Consider the following 15,233-nt stretch of genomic DNA (forward strand, 5'->3'; position numbering starts at 1 on the left):
CAGCACCTAGAGGATTGTTTTAACCCATATATAGACTTATTGAGTAAGCAATAAAGATTTTCTTTTCCTTTTACTTCAAATCCTTTAGGTTGCGTCATATAGATTGTTTCCTCCAGATGTCCATGAAGAAAAGCAGTTTTGACATCTGGTTGATACAATTCTAAATTATTTTAAGCAACTAAGGATAAAAGAAGTCTTATGGAAGTCTGTTTGACAACTGGAGAGAAAATCTCAGAATAGTCTATTCCTTCCTACTGAGTGAACCCCTTTGCAACTAATCTAGGTTTATACCTAGGCTTTTGATCACAGGATACTCATTCCTTAGGTTTGAAAACCTATTTAGAGGCAACAAGTTTGTAATCCTTTGGTAGAGGAACTAAAGACCAAGTGTCATTCACCTTTAGTGAATGCATCTCCTCATTCATAGCTTCTATCCAATCCCTTGCATTAGCATAACTTGTTGCTTCCTCAAAGGTTGTTGGTTCTTGGTTAGTAGGAGCTACAACAACATTTAAAACCAGATTCATATAGCTCATTTCAGTATATCTAGCTAGAGGTGTAATGGTTCTCCTTTTTCTATCCCTAGCTAAGACATACTAACTTAAATCAGGCTGCTCACTTACTGTCTCCTCATGTTCCCCTACATCATCCTTAGTTTCCCCTGTGTTACTAGGTTGGCTAGACTATATTGGCTGCTCAGCGTGTAACTCCACCTCAAAACCTGTGTTAGATGACTCTTCTTCATCCTCAAGCTTTTTCTCCTTTTGCATAAACATCTCCTCTTCTTTAAGGATGATGTCTCTACTTACTATAAACTTCCTCTCAATCGGATGCCACATTTTAAACCCCTTGTCACTCTCTATAAAGCCTACAAACATGCATTTGACTGCTCTGGCCTTTTACTTTCCCTTATTTTAGTGTACAAACCCTACACATTCAAAGACCTTAAGGTTATCTAGGTTAGGAGGATGATTGGTCCACTTTTCCTCAAGAGTAAGCAACTCTAAAGATGTGTGAGGGCGCCTATTCAAGGTGTACACTATATAAGCTGCAACTTCTGCCTAATAATTCTCCCCTAAGATAGCATCAGAGAGCAAACACCTAACCCTTTCCATTATGGTTCTATTTAACCTCTCAGCAACCCCATTTTGTTGAGGTGTATACCTCACTATTTTATGCCCAGTTATAGCATTCTTACTACAAAATTTATCAAAGTATTCATTGCAAAACTCAAGTCCATTATCGGTTCTAAAGTATTTTAATCTTTTAGATGTTTGATTTTCTATCATGGCTTTCCATTCCTTAAACTTCCCAAAAACTTGGTCTTTAGTTTTAAGAAAGTATATCCAGCTCTTTTTAGAAAAGTCATCTATAAAGGTTAGAAAATACCTTGAGCCACTAAGGTTTAGGGTAGGAGATGGTCCCCATAGGTCAGAATGGACATAATCCAATGTTCCTTTGGTGGTATGCTGAGATTTTGTGAAACTTTGTCTGGTTACTTTACCTAGAATGCAGTGTTCACAAAAGGAAAGGTGTTCACTGATGCCTTTGGGTAGTATGCCTTGCTTGGATAGTACTTGCATCCCTTTTTCACTAATATGGTATAGTCTTTTGTGCCACAAGTCAGCCTTTGTTAAGCTTGTTGTTGAACCCGTGTTGGCACTTGTCATCATCTCTACTCTTCTCACAATACAAAGGCCATTGACCTTTTCACCAACCAACACAACCTTGGAATCCTTGATCACCTCAAGAACTCCACCTTTTCCTCTGCATTCACACCTAATGGCGTCCAACATGCCCAAAGATATCAAGTTTCTCTTGAGCAAAGATACATGTCTCACATTTCTTAGAAGCTTGATTGATCCATCCTTTAGTTTCAAGGATACTGAACCCCTTTGATCTTGCAGGCTTCATTGTTTCCCATGTACACAGATTCTCCATTTACATTCTTGTAATTATTAAACCAAGGTCTAAAAGGTGTCATATGATAGGTACAATCGGAGTCAATATCGATTCATACTTCCCAAGAAAACTAATTTGGTTGGTTTGGTTTTTAGTGGAGGCTAAGGCATCAGAATAAAAGTAAGAACCTTCAACCACTGAAGCTTCTAGTTGTTTTCCCTTCTGATTCTTCTCTTTTTCTTGATTTTTTTCATTTTAGGTTGTAGCAATCTCTCATCAAGTGACCTTTCTTCTTGCAATAGTTGCATCTCAGCTTGGTCTTAGGTTTGTACTCTTCATCTGACTGATTTTTATTCCCCTTAGACGAATTCTGCTTGTTCTTCCCCTTGACAAACAACCCCTCTGCACTAGGTTGCTCCTTTTTGACTGACTGAAGCTCTAACTCTCTAGTTCTTAATGCTGAAATGATGGCATCAGTGGTAACTGATTCTCTGCAATTTCAAGGAATTCTTCACCTCCTTATAGGCTTCGGGTAGAGAGTTTAATAACACAAAAGCTTCATTTTCATTGCTAATTTTCTCGCAAAGGCTCTTGAACTCAGAAACTATCCTCTTAAAATCATTCAAATTATCTAAAAGAGGCTTAGCAGAATCCATTTTGAATGTGAAAAACTTCTCCCTTAGATACATCTTGTTGGGGAGATCCTTGTTGCAAAAAGACCTTCCAGCTTGACCCACATCTTGTAGGTCGTGTCTTGATCAATCACTTGTCTCAAAATACTATCACTGAGATTAAGAATCAGTGTCCCATATGCTATAAGCTCCATGTCTTCCTTATCTTAAGTTGATATAGTAGGTGGCAGAATTAACGGGTCCAAAAAGGCTTTGTGTGTTCTCTGTTGTCCAAGAATAGCTTTGATCTTGGCCTTCCATAGGCCAAAATCACTATTCCCATCAAACTTCTCAATTTTATACCTTGCAATAGCCATTTCTGATCTGATCGAGTATCGAGTCTAGATTTCTTGAGTATCTTGATGCTTCAAGAATGTTGACCTTAATGATCTTCAAACGCTTTGATACCACAAATTGTTGGGATAACCAATGTCCACTAGGCCCAAATACTCAAGATCAACGCTGTAAAGATGAAGAAATATCTCAGAAATATTCTACCAAATCGTCAATATTGGAAACTCGATGCTCAACGACTTCCTACTCAATGCTCGATGAGAGTTCCCTTCTTCGTTTGACGAGTCTATATTAAATCCTCGATGGAACTCGATGACAACTGAGCTAATACTTGATCTTACTCAATGATTCTTGAACGATACTTAGTGCAACTCGAAGGTGAAAATAATCAACTTGACGTAACTCGATAACGAAGATTGATGCACGATTGAACTCGATACTCAGATTATTCGATGCAATTTGAATGATGAATGAATGTCAAGCAATTTGCAAGAAAGAAAAACAATCACATGAACAAGAAAGATAAGGCAAAAAGATGAGACACAGTGTTTACGTGGTTCGACAAGATTGCCTAGATCTACTGAAAGATCTTACATTTTTACTAATGAAGATTGCGTACAGTTTTTGTTGTTTATAGAAAACTAGGAAAAATGATGATAACTCTCTATTTTGTTTTAAGGGTCAGAGGTATTTATAGAGTATACCAGTTGACGTTTACAAAGTTAGTTATAAACAAACAAAAACTTGGGTATTTGATTCAAAGCTTCTTCACAATTGGTTTATGATTTATTATTGAGTTGCCACGGTTATTGTATCATATCACTAATGGACTTCAATAATTGATAGATGTTTTTCATTAATAGACTTGAACTATGAATGGAGTCTAAGGGTGATTGACAAACCCTTATAACCAATTGAAGTATAGTCTATTATCGATTCAATTCTATCATGAATTTTGTGTTAATATTAGGAATCAATCACTGATAGATTAACTAATAGTTAAGTGATAAAATGTTATTGCTAATAGATTTAATTGACTTCTTATATTTATCTGTTGACTTTATTTGGTGATAAAATTCTATCAATAACTCTTTTATCACTGGTAGGCTACATGTATTTTGATTGAAGTCTATTAGCGATAACCATCTATCACTAATAGAATTTAATTATGATACATATAGTTTATCTGTCACACACCCTCCCGAGCTTACCTCTTTCACTTGGAAGGAGGCATAAAGACAACAAATACCATCCTTTTGTGATACTTACTGTCTATCTTGACCTGTTATGTCTAATCTTACAATTAACCAAAGATAAATTAACTTAAACTCTTTATTTTATTACAACAAGATAATGTTTATACAACTTTTGTTAATACGAATCCCGAACTTAACTTAAATAACTCCAACACCTAAAGTACATAACTCATAAACAACAAACTTAGAAAGTGTGGCATACCTTGACCTCAAGCAGCACCATCGAACTTTTTTCTTTCCTTCACTACTTGGGAAAGGGGGGGAGGGGGTGGAGGAAGGCAGAAAATATGAGTGCCCAATGAGTGGTACTTTTATAAGAACATATGTTTTATTTTTGGAAGTTCTTTTGAAATATGTTAATAAAGCAAGATCAATTAAATAACCAGATCTTAAAACATTTCAAACCTACTTATAGACTAAACCCTCAAACATAACAAATCAAGTCATGTTGAGAAATCTTGGAACATATACAAATTAATAAATAGCGTGATGAAAGAGTTTAATCTCAAATAAAGCCCACAGCTAGTTTTCTTTTTAATAGACTTCATAACATATTTGTAAACACATATATATATAGTTGTTACATTCATTTTTGTTATAGTTTTTACATTCTGTCTTCTACAAAATCTATAAGAAAAGAAAATTTTTCTCTGAAATTAACTTCAATAAAAATCATCTTCCCTTCCCGTGGACATAAGCTTCAAATTGAGCTAAACCACATAAATGCTTATGTTGCTCTTCTCTTCCTCTTTCTCTTCTTTAATTTGCATGTGTGGTTTGAGTCTTTACTCTCTGTGAATTCAAGCAAGAACACAAGAAAAGGTTTAGAGAGTTTGAGAGAATTTCAGAAACTCTGTTGAGAGAGAGAGAAAGTTTTGTTTACCAAATGAATTTTTGGTTGGCCTCAAAGACCTCCCACTAATCATTGATAATGGAGCTATCCACGTGCTGTTGAGGTAGCTGAGAGGCATGGCTCACTGAGGGCCTTTCGTTCTACCAACCCTCTCTTCTTGGGTTGATCTCCTTTTTTTGTGGGTCTGAAATCAAAAGAAAACCCAAAAATTTGGTATCAGAGCAAAATGGCACTTAAAGATTTCAGTTCTTGAACTATCAAGATCATAAGATTCACATAAAATGGCAGTAGCAAAGTATGAGGTGGAGAAGTTCGATGGTAAAGGGGATTTTGGTCTTTGGAAGGTAAAAATTATAGCCATTCTCGATCAGCAAAAGGCTCACAAGGCCTTAATGGATCCATCCACTCTCCCAAACACTGTGACAGCTCAAGGAAAGGAAGATTGGGACTGACAGCTTGTCATACCTCACCCCGAGCCCCCCCATTTTTTAGCTCGAAGAGAGGCGTGATGTTAACTAATGCTACTCTTTCTTGACCACTATTGACATTATCTTATTAGTTTCCTGTTAGAACCTTATTTACTACGGCAGCAGAAAAGAAATCTTATATGCTTTATTTAGGAAACTAAATTCAAGTTCCATTTACATTGTGGCACTACCCAACTACAAATACTCTTTAAGTACTAATTCTAAACTTGTGGCAGACCTTGACCCACTTCGCAACCTGGACTCTTCTGCTACCTGCGAGAGAAACACAGAAACAAACCATGAGCTTCAAAAAGCTCAGTGAGTGTTATCATAAATACAAGTCTTTTACAGATCATAAGCATTATCACGAGGTTCCAATGCAAACCTCCATCTTATTATGAAGCTTCCACAATCCTACCTACACACACGGTAGATAGTTAACATTCCACATCTAAAAATGTCAACCTATGTGCACATGGTTCTCCCTTTCATGGGCTCAGAAGTTAGGCCCGTTGGCCCTCTGACCATCCCATTTAGGGGGTTTCCTTTTCACAGGCTCAGGAACTAGACTCTTTGATCCCCTGACCATCCTGTAAGGATTTATCTTGGGCTCAGGTTCTAGGTCCACAGACCCCCTGACCATCCCAATGTCATATTCACCTCATAATATAAACTACAACATATTAATTCTAAATATGCTTAAAAGAGTAAAAGAAGAAACCACTCATAGTGACCCGTTGAGATCTTTCCTCCCAGTTCACCCGGTTTCCCTTATTCTTTCACTGGACCCTATTTCAGATTTAACTTTAAGCTTAGATTACTCACTCTTTCGGGCCTTATCTCAAGACATTTCCTTCTTAAAAAATGTGTGAAAATGTCCTAACCAAATTACCTTAAAGTTTCGCCTTGAAACTTCTTGGTGAAAGTTCAGAGTCTTGAGTTTACTCCCCCTGGCTCAACTGTTTCCCCACTAGTGAGTACCTCTCGGTTTTCCTTGAATTTGACAGCCTTAAAGTTAGAATTTCATTAAGGCACCCTCACACCGAATCTACATTTAATTTAAAAACTTTTGGTCTAAAAATCACCTGACTTGCATGAGTAGTCTGAAATAACTTCTTGTTTGAATTTAGCCTAAGCATCTGTCCGTACACCCAGCTTTCTTCAGCACCTCTACTCGTAATTCCGCCCGATCAACGCCTCTCTTCCCTCGTTCAATGTACGAATATCTCTTATTTTCTCCATTCTTTGTGATTTTTATGGACTTAAATGATCTGTGGGTTAAAGTGAAGCATTCTGCCCCTTTTATAGGCATCTTACCGTTCTTCTTTACCCGATACCCTCTCCATTGATCACATCCAGGTGTATTCCTCAACTTATGCCAACGCCCAACCTCTTCCACCTCCAATTTGATGTGTCTTCTTCATGCATCAAACCCACCTTTCATGAATATTTATTCGTCCAGCTCCTACTATATCTGCTACAGACTTTCGTTGGTAAAGCCATTTGTCCCGATGAGCTCATCAATCTTGCGTAACGCGGTCCTCAGCACCGCCCCATCATTTAGTTTCTGCTTCTATCGTCTAGCTCCAACAACCCATCGTGTAGCTCAATCGTTTAGCAAACAATCTCGCTCTCAGCAATCTTACTGATCTCGCTCTCAGCGATCTCGTTGATCTTGCTCTCACCGATCTCGCTGATCCCACGCATAGCTTATCGTTTAGCTACCGAGCCTGTCGTTTACCTCCATCGTTTAGCGCTAACACCTATTGTCTAACGCATCCGCTCATCGCTTAGCGTCATCGCCCATCGTTTAACGCTTAATGCTATCGTTTAGTGCTATCGCGTAGCGCTATTGGCCAGCTTCTATGCTTATCGTCTAGTGCTTACATTGATCGTATAGTACTTTGCCTATCATCCAATGCTNATCCGCTCATCGCTTAGCGTCATCGCCCATCGTTTAACGCTTAATGCTATCGTTTAGTGCTATCGCGTAGTGCTATTGTCCAACTTCTATGCTTATCGTCTAGTACTTACAATGATCGTGTAGTACTTTGCCTATCGTATAGCCCAATCGTCCAGCGCCCGCCTACACGATTGTCTACCTATCGTGTAGCTCCCTGTATTGCTACACGATTGTCCAGCACCTGCCTACCCGATAGCTTACTTTATCGTATAGCACTGCTCACTTACTATATGATTGTATACCTCATCGTGTAGCATTGCTTATTTGCTACACGATCATCTACCCAGCGCTTGCATTTAACCTCTCGCCTCTCTGCTGTTGCTCATACGTTCTCAACGCATGAGCGACTTTCATGTAATGCGTTTAACTTCACAAAGGCGCACATGATTGACCCTAACTTAGTTTTATTTTATGTGTTTAACACCAAATTCCCGGCTCCGCGTTAACCTCGCACTTTGTTAACTTTCCATTAGTTAAATTCCACACTTTTGAAGAGCATTTATTTAATACTGAGAGTTCTTCCTTCTCAGCACAGGGTTTCATACCTAGACAAATTTTCTTAGTTGTTAGTTTAAACAGAGAATTAGGAATGCAGGTTTCACACAGCCTATGGTACGTTAGTCCTAAATCTTAGTGATAATGTTTTGAGGCAAATCATTGGCTAGGAGACTGCCTATAGGATTTGGACAAAGTCGAAAGACTTATATGCTACTAGAGATCTTCCTAATAAAATGTATCTTAGGGAGAAATTTTTCACCTTTAAAATGGATTCATCAAAGACACTTTTTGATAATCTAGATGAGTTCAACAAGATTGTTACTAAATTTAAGAATCTTGGGGAGAAAATAGGAGATGAGAACGAAGCATATGTACTTCTAAATTCCCTACTTGAATCCTATAAGGAAATTAAAAATGCTTTAAAGTATGGAAGGGATAGTATATCTACTGATGCAATAATATCTACCCTAAGAACTAGAGAATTTGAGTTGCAAGTAGTTAAGAAGGAACAACCGAATGGAGAAGGACTGTTTGTGAAAGGAAACTTCAAACCAAATCAATCTAAGGACAGAAAGCAGCAGCATACAGAGGAAAACAAGCAAAAAAAAAAAAATTAAAAATTAAGTGTAAATATTGCAAAAAGAAGGGGCATTTGATTAAAGATTGCTTCATTCTCAAAATGAAAAATCAAGAGAAAGAAAAAAAGTCCAAAGGCAAGCAGCCTGAAGCCTTAGTAGTAGAAAACTCCTACATCTACTCAGATACTTTAACTTCAACTCTTGACAAGGTCACCTATGTTAATCCCCTTGGGAAACATGATTGGGTTTTGGACTCCGGATATACCTACCATATGACACCTATGAGACCCTAGTTTAACTCCTACAAAGAGATTGATGGAGAAATAACCAAGGCTGTAAAATTGAAGGCACTGGGTCAGTCTTTATGAAGCTCAAAGATGGGACTATCAAACTTCTAAGGAATGTAAGACATGTCCTACTTCTTAAGAGAAACCTAATCTCCCTTGGAATGCTGGATGCGGTAAGGTGTGAATACAGAGGCAAGGGTGGAACTCTTGAGGTCCTAAAAGATTCTAAGGTGATTCTTGTTGGGGAGAAAGTCAATGACTTGTTTGTAGTCAGAGGTGTTGAAATGATGACAGGGGGCATATGTTGCCACACCAAATGAGATGACGGAAGTTGATGTATGGCATAAAAGGCTGTCTCACATAAGTGAACACTGTGTTTTGGGAAAAGAAAGACATAACTTTACCAAAGCACACCATTCAACTAAGGCAATTCTAGACTACATCCACTCAAACCTTTGAGGTCCAGCTTAAATCCTAGCCTAAGTGGTTCAAGGTATTTACTTTCTTTTCTAAATGACTTCTCAAGGAAAAGCTGGGTTTTCTTTCTTAAATCTAAAAACCAAGTGTTTAATAAATTTAAATAAAGGAAACTCATGATTGAGAAGCAAACTTCTAAGAAAATTAAATACCTAAGAACAGATAATGGGTTAGAGTTTTGTAGTGAAGGGTTTAATGAATTTTGTAGGGAATCCGGCATAACCAGGCATAGGATAGTCAGGCATACACCCCAACAGAATGGGGTAGCTGAGAGACAATAGGACCATTATGGAAAGGGTCAAATGTTTACTCTCAGATGTTATACTCAGTGAAAAGTATTGGGCTGAAGCTGCTAGCTATGTTGTTTACACCTTAAATAGGTGCCCACATACATCCCTAAACTTTATAACCTCTGAAGAAAAATGGACAAAACATCCTCCTAACTTAGATAACCTAAGAGTATTTGGATGTGTTGGATATATACATCAAAATCAGGGAAAACTAAAGTCTAGGGCTGTGAAATGTATGTTTGTTGGGTTCACTGAAGGTGTAAAGGGCTTTAAAATGTGGAACTCTGCTGAGAAAAGGTTTGTAGTCAGTAGGGATGTTACCTTTAGAGAAAGGGAAATGTTCATGCAAAAAGAGAAGACTACAATTGAGATACCTAAAAGCTCTACAACTAGGATTAAGGTGGAGGCCCCAAAAGACAAATCTATAGATCATGGCTCTCCTAATGACTCAGAAGAATAAGAGGATATTGCAGGACAATAGGTAGAAACCACTGAAACACAACCTGACTTGAGCCAATACTCTCTAGCAAGGGATAGGTAGAGAAGAGTGATTATTCCACCAGTTAGGTACACTGAAACAAACTATATGAACCTAGTTTTAAATGCAACTATAGCTCCAAGTGACCAGGAACCAGTTAACTTCGAAGAGGCAGTAAGTTGCCCTGATGCTAGGAACTGGATTGAAGCTATGTGTGAAGAATTGCAATCACTAAGTGTTAATGACACTTGGACTCTAGCTCCTCTTCCTAAAGGATGCAAGGCAATAGCATCTAAGTGGATCTACAAATTAAAGAAGGGGACTTCTAAAGATGAAAAGCCAAGGTACAAGGCAAGATTAGTGGCCAAATATTTTACACAAAGGGAAGGTATTGACGACTATGAAATTTTTTCACCAGTAGTTAAGCAAACATCTATCAGACTCTTACTATCCCTAGTTGCTCAATACAATATTGAACTAGATCAGCTAGATGTTAAAACAACCTTCTTACATGGTTACTTAGATGAGGTCATCTATATGGTTCAGCCTAAAGGTTTTGTGGAAAAGGGTAAAGAGGACCTTTACTGTCTTCTAAATAAGTCCATTTATAGTCTTATACAGTCTCCTAGATGCTGGTATAGAAGATTTAATGACTACATTGAAAGTATTGGGTTTCAGAAAAGCACATATCATATTTGCACCTATGTAAACTCAACCTCCTATAAGAACAAGATGTACTTACTTCTCTATGTGGATGATATGTTGCTAGTTGGGACCTCTAAAGAAGATTTAAATCATGTCAAAAATCTCCTAAAGAGAGAATTTGACATGAAAGATATAGGTCAGTCTAAGAAGATCCTAGGGATGAAATTGACAAAGACAAGGGTTCTTATTAGTCAAACCAATTACTGTGAGAAAGTTATCAGAAGGTTCAATATGTCTAATGCTAAACCTGTAACCATACCTATTGCTCAACACTTTAAGCTGTCCTTAGCTAATTCACCTAAGGAAACCGACTTGGAACATCTAAATCAGATGCAAATGGTTCTTTATAGTCAGGCAGTAGGAAGTTCAATGTACCTCACTCCATTAGGCCTGATTTATCCTATTGTGCAATTCTAATGAGTAGATTCATGTCAAACTCAGGAAGAAGGCATTGGGAAGCTACTAAATGGATTCTTATATATCTAATTTAATTTAAGCAATCTAAACTAATCTATCAGAGTGTTAAGGAGACAGATCTTGAACTCTATGGATATGTAGACTCAAATTTTGCAGGGGATCAAGATAAGAGAAAGTCCCTAACAGGGTATCTCTTCCTATATGACCCTAATCTATTAAGCTAGAAGGCTAATCTACAGTAAATAACAGACCTATCTACTATCGAAGCTGAATACATGTCACTTTCAGAAGCAATAAAAGAGGCATTGTGGTTAAAGGGCTTGATGGAAGACCTTGGTATCAAACAAATAGTAGTTAAGATCTATTGTGATAACCAAAGTGTTATTCGTCTTTTCAAAAACCCACAATATCACTCTAGAACAAAACATATTGATATTAAATATCACTTTGTAAGAGATAGAATAGAAAAAGGTCAAATCGAAGTCCTGAAAGTTCATATCTCAGAAAACGCAGCGGATATGCTTACCAAGCCAATGTCGAAGCTCAAGCTCAGCAAGTGCCTTGATCTGATCGGCTTCGTTTTACTTGAAAAGGATAAACAGTGGTCAGAATTGAAAGGGCAAAGTTATTCAGAGTTGAGATTAAGGTGGAGATTTGAAAGAGTTTAATCTCAAATAAAGCTCAACGACTGGTTTTCTTTCAAGAAACTTCATAACAGATTTGTAAACACATATATATAGTTTTTACATTCATTTTTGTTATAGTTTTTACATTCTGTCTTCTACAAAATCTGTAAGGAAAGAAAACTTATCTCTGAAATTAACTTCAATAAAAATCATCTTCCCTTCCCGTGGACGTAGGCTTCAAATTGAGCCGAACCACGTACATGCTTCTATTGCTCTTCTCTTCCTCTTTCTCTTCTTCAATTTGCATGCGTGATTTGATTCTTTACTCTCTGTGAATTCAAGCAAGAACACAAGAAAAGGTTTAGAAAGTTTGAGAGAATTTCATAAACTCGGTTGAGAAAGAGAGAGAAAGTTTTGTTTACCAAATGAATTTTTGGTTGGCCTCAAAGAACTCCCACTGATCGTTGATAGTGGAGTTATCCACGTGCTGTTGAGGTAGCTGAGAGGCGTGGCTCACTGAGGGCCTTTTGTTCTACCAACCCTCTCTTCTTGGGCTGATCTCCTCTCTTCATGGGCTTGAAATCAAAAGAAAACCCAACACGTGATCATAAATATTTTCAATTAAATCATAGAGTAAACTGATATAAAATTCTAGTAAAATCAAGGAACAATCACACTAAACCCTATACCCAATTTATCCTGTCCCATGTGCACATGTCGACAATTTTTGCTAAGCATACTTGGGTACGTTGACAATTTCCATCAAAACATTCCTGTCAGATGTCCATGAAGTATGCTAACATTCCCGGGTACCTAATCTAGTGGTTTGAAATCTTCTTTCCTTAAAACCACAATGAAATCATAATTCATTATAAGCCAAACTTTTTCGTAATCCTTAGATAAAATAGGTTTATCTAAATCATGCTTTCAAGATTCATAAAACGATATTATGCTTGAGTTTATTCATAAAACATACTTACTATAATACTTTAATACCGTAAACATATATTCATACTTTAAAACATTTGAAAATAAAACCACTCACAGTTATTAGCAAGGACTCCACGTTTTCCCAGCCTTTCCAAGTCCCTTCCTAGTCCCCTGGCTTCTCCAACCTAATTTATTTTAAATTTAGCTTGAAATCCAAATTTATTTAATTTAGGGCTAAAATATCTTCAGACTAATTCCTTGGCCCTAAACTTCACTTACCAATACCAAAATAGGGTAAACTAGGTGGTTTGGCACTCAAATGGTCGTATGAGACATGTTAGCGTGCAGGTAGGCTGTCTGAGTGTGTAGAACATGCTAGCTATAAACCCCTAAACCTATTTGACTAATTAATTGTGTTTAAGTTTCTATAATTGAGTTAATGGTGTTTACGTAGTTGAATGTTATGTAAAGTGTACTATGATTTGTATAATATTTAAAAGAGGAAAATTTCCTAAGTGTTAGGAAAGTGTGCTCTTAGGTTGTAAAGGGCGGTCGATGCTTAGGAAACTTGAGAGCTTAAAGCAATGGAAAGTTAGGCGTGTGGCAAAGTTGGAAGAGGGCAAAAAAATTTCTATGTATGGAAAGGGAGGCTCTCGGGTGAAATAAGTGGAAGTGGTACTTAGAAGAAATAAAAGAGCTTGAGGATGATTTTGTCATGTCATGCGTTCAAGGTTTCAAAGAGAAAAATGACTATGTATGAGGCTTGCGTTAAGGGCCATGAAGAGGTTAACAGAGCCTACCAAGGGAATGGTTATCGAGAATGTGTTGGCTTTACCAAAGGTTAGTAAAGGTCAGGGCATGCGATGTGTGTGCAGTCAAACTTGCCTAGGAGAACGCATGAGGGGCACCAAGGCAAGAGCTAAATGGGCCGCAAGACGCAAGGTATGCGATAACTGAGGAACAAAGAGGTTAGGTTGATGTGGATGACTAAAGGCATATACATTGGCTTGAAGGGCGTTGAGATGTGCCATAGAGGTTAACTGAGGCTTTGATGAGCGACAAGTCTCAATGCAAGTGTCTAAGACAAGGCACATGAGACAATGGCTGGTGAGGTGATGGCCGAGAGAGAAGGGTTTAAGCGATGAACATTGATGGCATCTAACCTATGTGTTGCGGCCACGAGCGCCAATCACATAGGTGAGGTAGGCGCATCCTAATGCCATTGAGCACATGTGTGCGAATTGCTACCCACTTAACTAATCGCAAGGTAAAATATTATTAATGATGGTAATGCGTTGAGTACCTATGTGTTTGGGATGCATCAAGTAAAAAGGAATAAGATAATGCGGTCAACAAGATTTTGACTTAGTATATGTTAAAGTTGAATAATGAGGTTAAGCTTAAGAGGGAGCTAAAGACATTAAACCAAAAAGCTCTTATTATTTTCACAGGGAAAACACATATAGGGGAGGCCTACAACCCTTTGGGGAAGTAACTCAAAGATAGTGAGTGACTAGCTTTCAAAAGTTTACTAAGTATTTTACTAATGAGTTTGTAATGCATAGTTAATTTAACTTGGTTTTTTTAACGCATGACTTAAGTATTGGAAATTGATGTTGAACGTATGAGTATAGCTTAATGACAAATTTTAAATATAACTCTCATGTGTTTCAACTGAGCTTTATGTCATATTTTAACATGAAACTAAGCTTTTCAAGGATCTTCTAAAGCATGTTGAGTATGTTGTTATATAATGAAGATTCATGTACAATTGAACTATTTTATGCTTTGCATGAAAAACCTACTCTTGGACATTGGTATCGAAGGCATAAGGTACCCAATTATATGGAGATCCTTGCTACCAAAGGTATGGTAAGGTAGGCAGGATCCTAGTCAGTTCTATGTGCACGTAAGATCTATGTTATCGATGTTGATGAGATCGAGCAAAAGGGCTCTCTCTCAACTAAGGTTATTAGAGATTGAGCAAAAGGCCTCTTCCACATGCTTAGGCAAAGGAGTAGAGGTGCTTTGCAGGAAATGATGATGAGTTCCATTCCAAGATTTTTATATGCCATGTTTTCACTTTTCTAGCTTTAATTTTAAACCCTGTCAATGGAATTGTAAATGTTTTACGAAAAGCGTATTTATGTTATTCTTGTATGAAAACATGTTTATTAAAATAGTCACTCACTAGGCATTTTAAGCTCATTCTTTTAAATGTTTTCTCTTTCCAGGTAGCAGTTAACGTCCCGAAGCCTAAAAGATCTGCCAGTCAGTCACTACTCAAGATTTCCAAGCATTTTGAAGTTTAGGTGGTTCACTTTGCTATGTTTAGACCTTGGTTTTGTTTGTACATGTCATGGGGGAAGGGTAGAACTTGTGTCAATTTGTTATTGTATTAAACTTAAGTTTCCAGAATCTATTGATGTGTGCTGGTTTCGTAACTGTTTAGTGGTATATATATATGTGTGTGTATGTGTGTGTGTGTTGTGGGAATGATGATGAGACTATGATGGGTTGTTGAGATTATAAACTGCTAAT

The 15,233-nt window shown here is 37.4% G+C and overlaps 1 protein-coding gene across 1 annotated transcript; it reads left to right on the plus strand.

Moving 5' to 3' along the window:
- The first annotated feature begins 9,534 nt into the window (after nucleotides 1–9,534).
- LOC120069898 (uncharacterized mitochondrial protein AtMg00710-like) lies at nucleotides 9,535–9,996 on the plus strand. The gene has a single exon (XM_039021736.1). The coding sequence runs from the start codon at nucleotides 9,535–9,537 to the stop codon at nucleotides 9,994–9,996; it is 462 nt and encodes a 153-aa protein (XP_038877664.1).
- The last annotated feature ends 5,237 nt before the right edge of the window (nucleotides 9,997–15,233 follow it).

Source organism: Benincasa hispida, unplaced genomic scaffold, assembly GCF_009727055.1.
Source record: "Benincasa hispida cultivar B227 unplaced genomic scaffold, ASM972705v1 Contig66, whole genome shotgun sequence".
Lineage (NCBI taxonomy): Eukaryota > Viridiplantae > Streptophyta > Magnoliopsida > Cucurbitales > Cucurbitaceae > Benincasa > Benincasa hispida.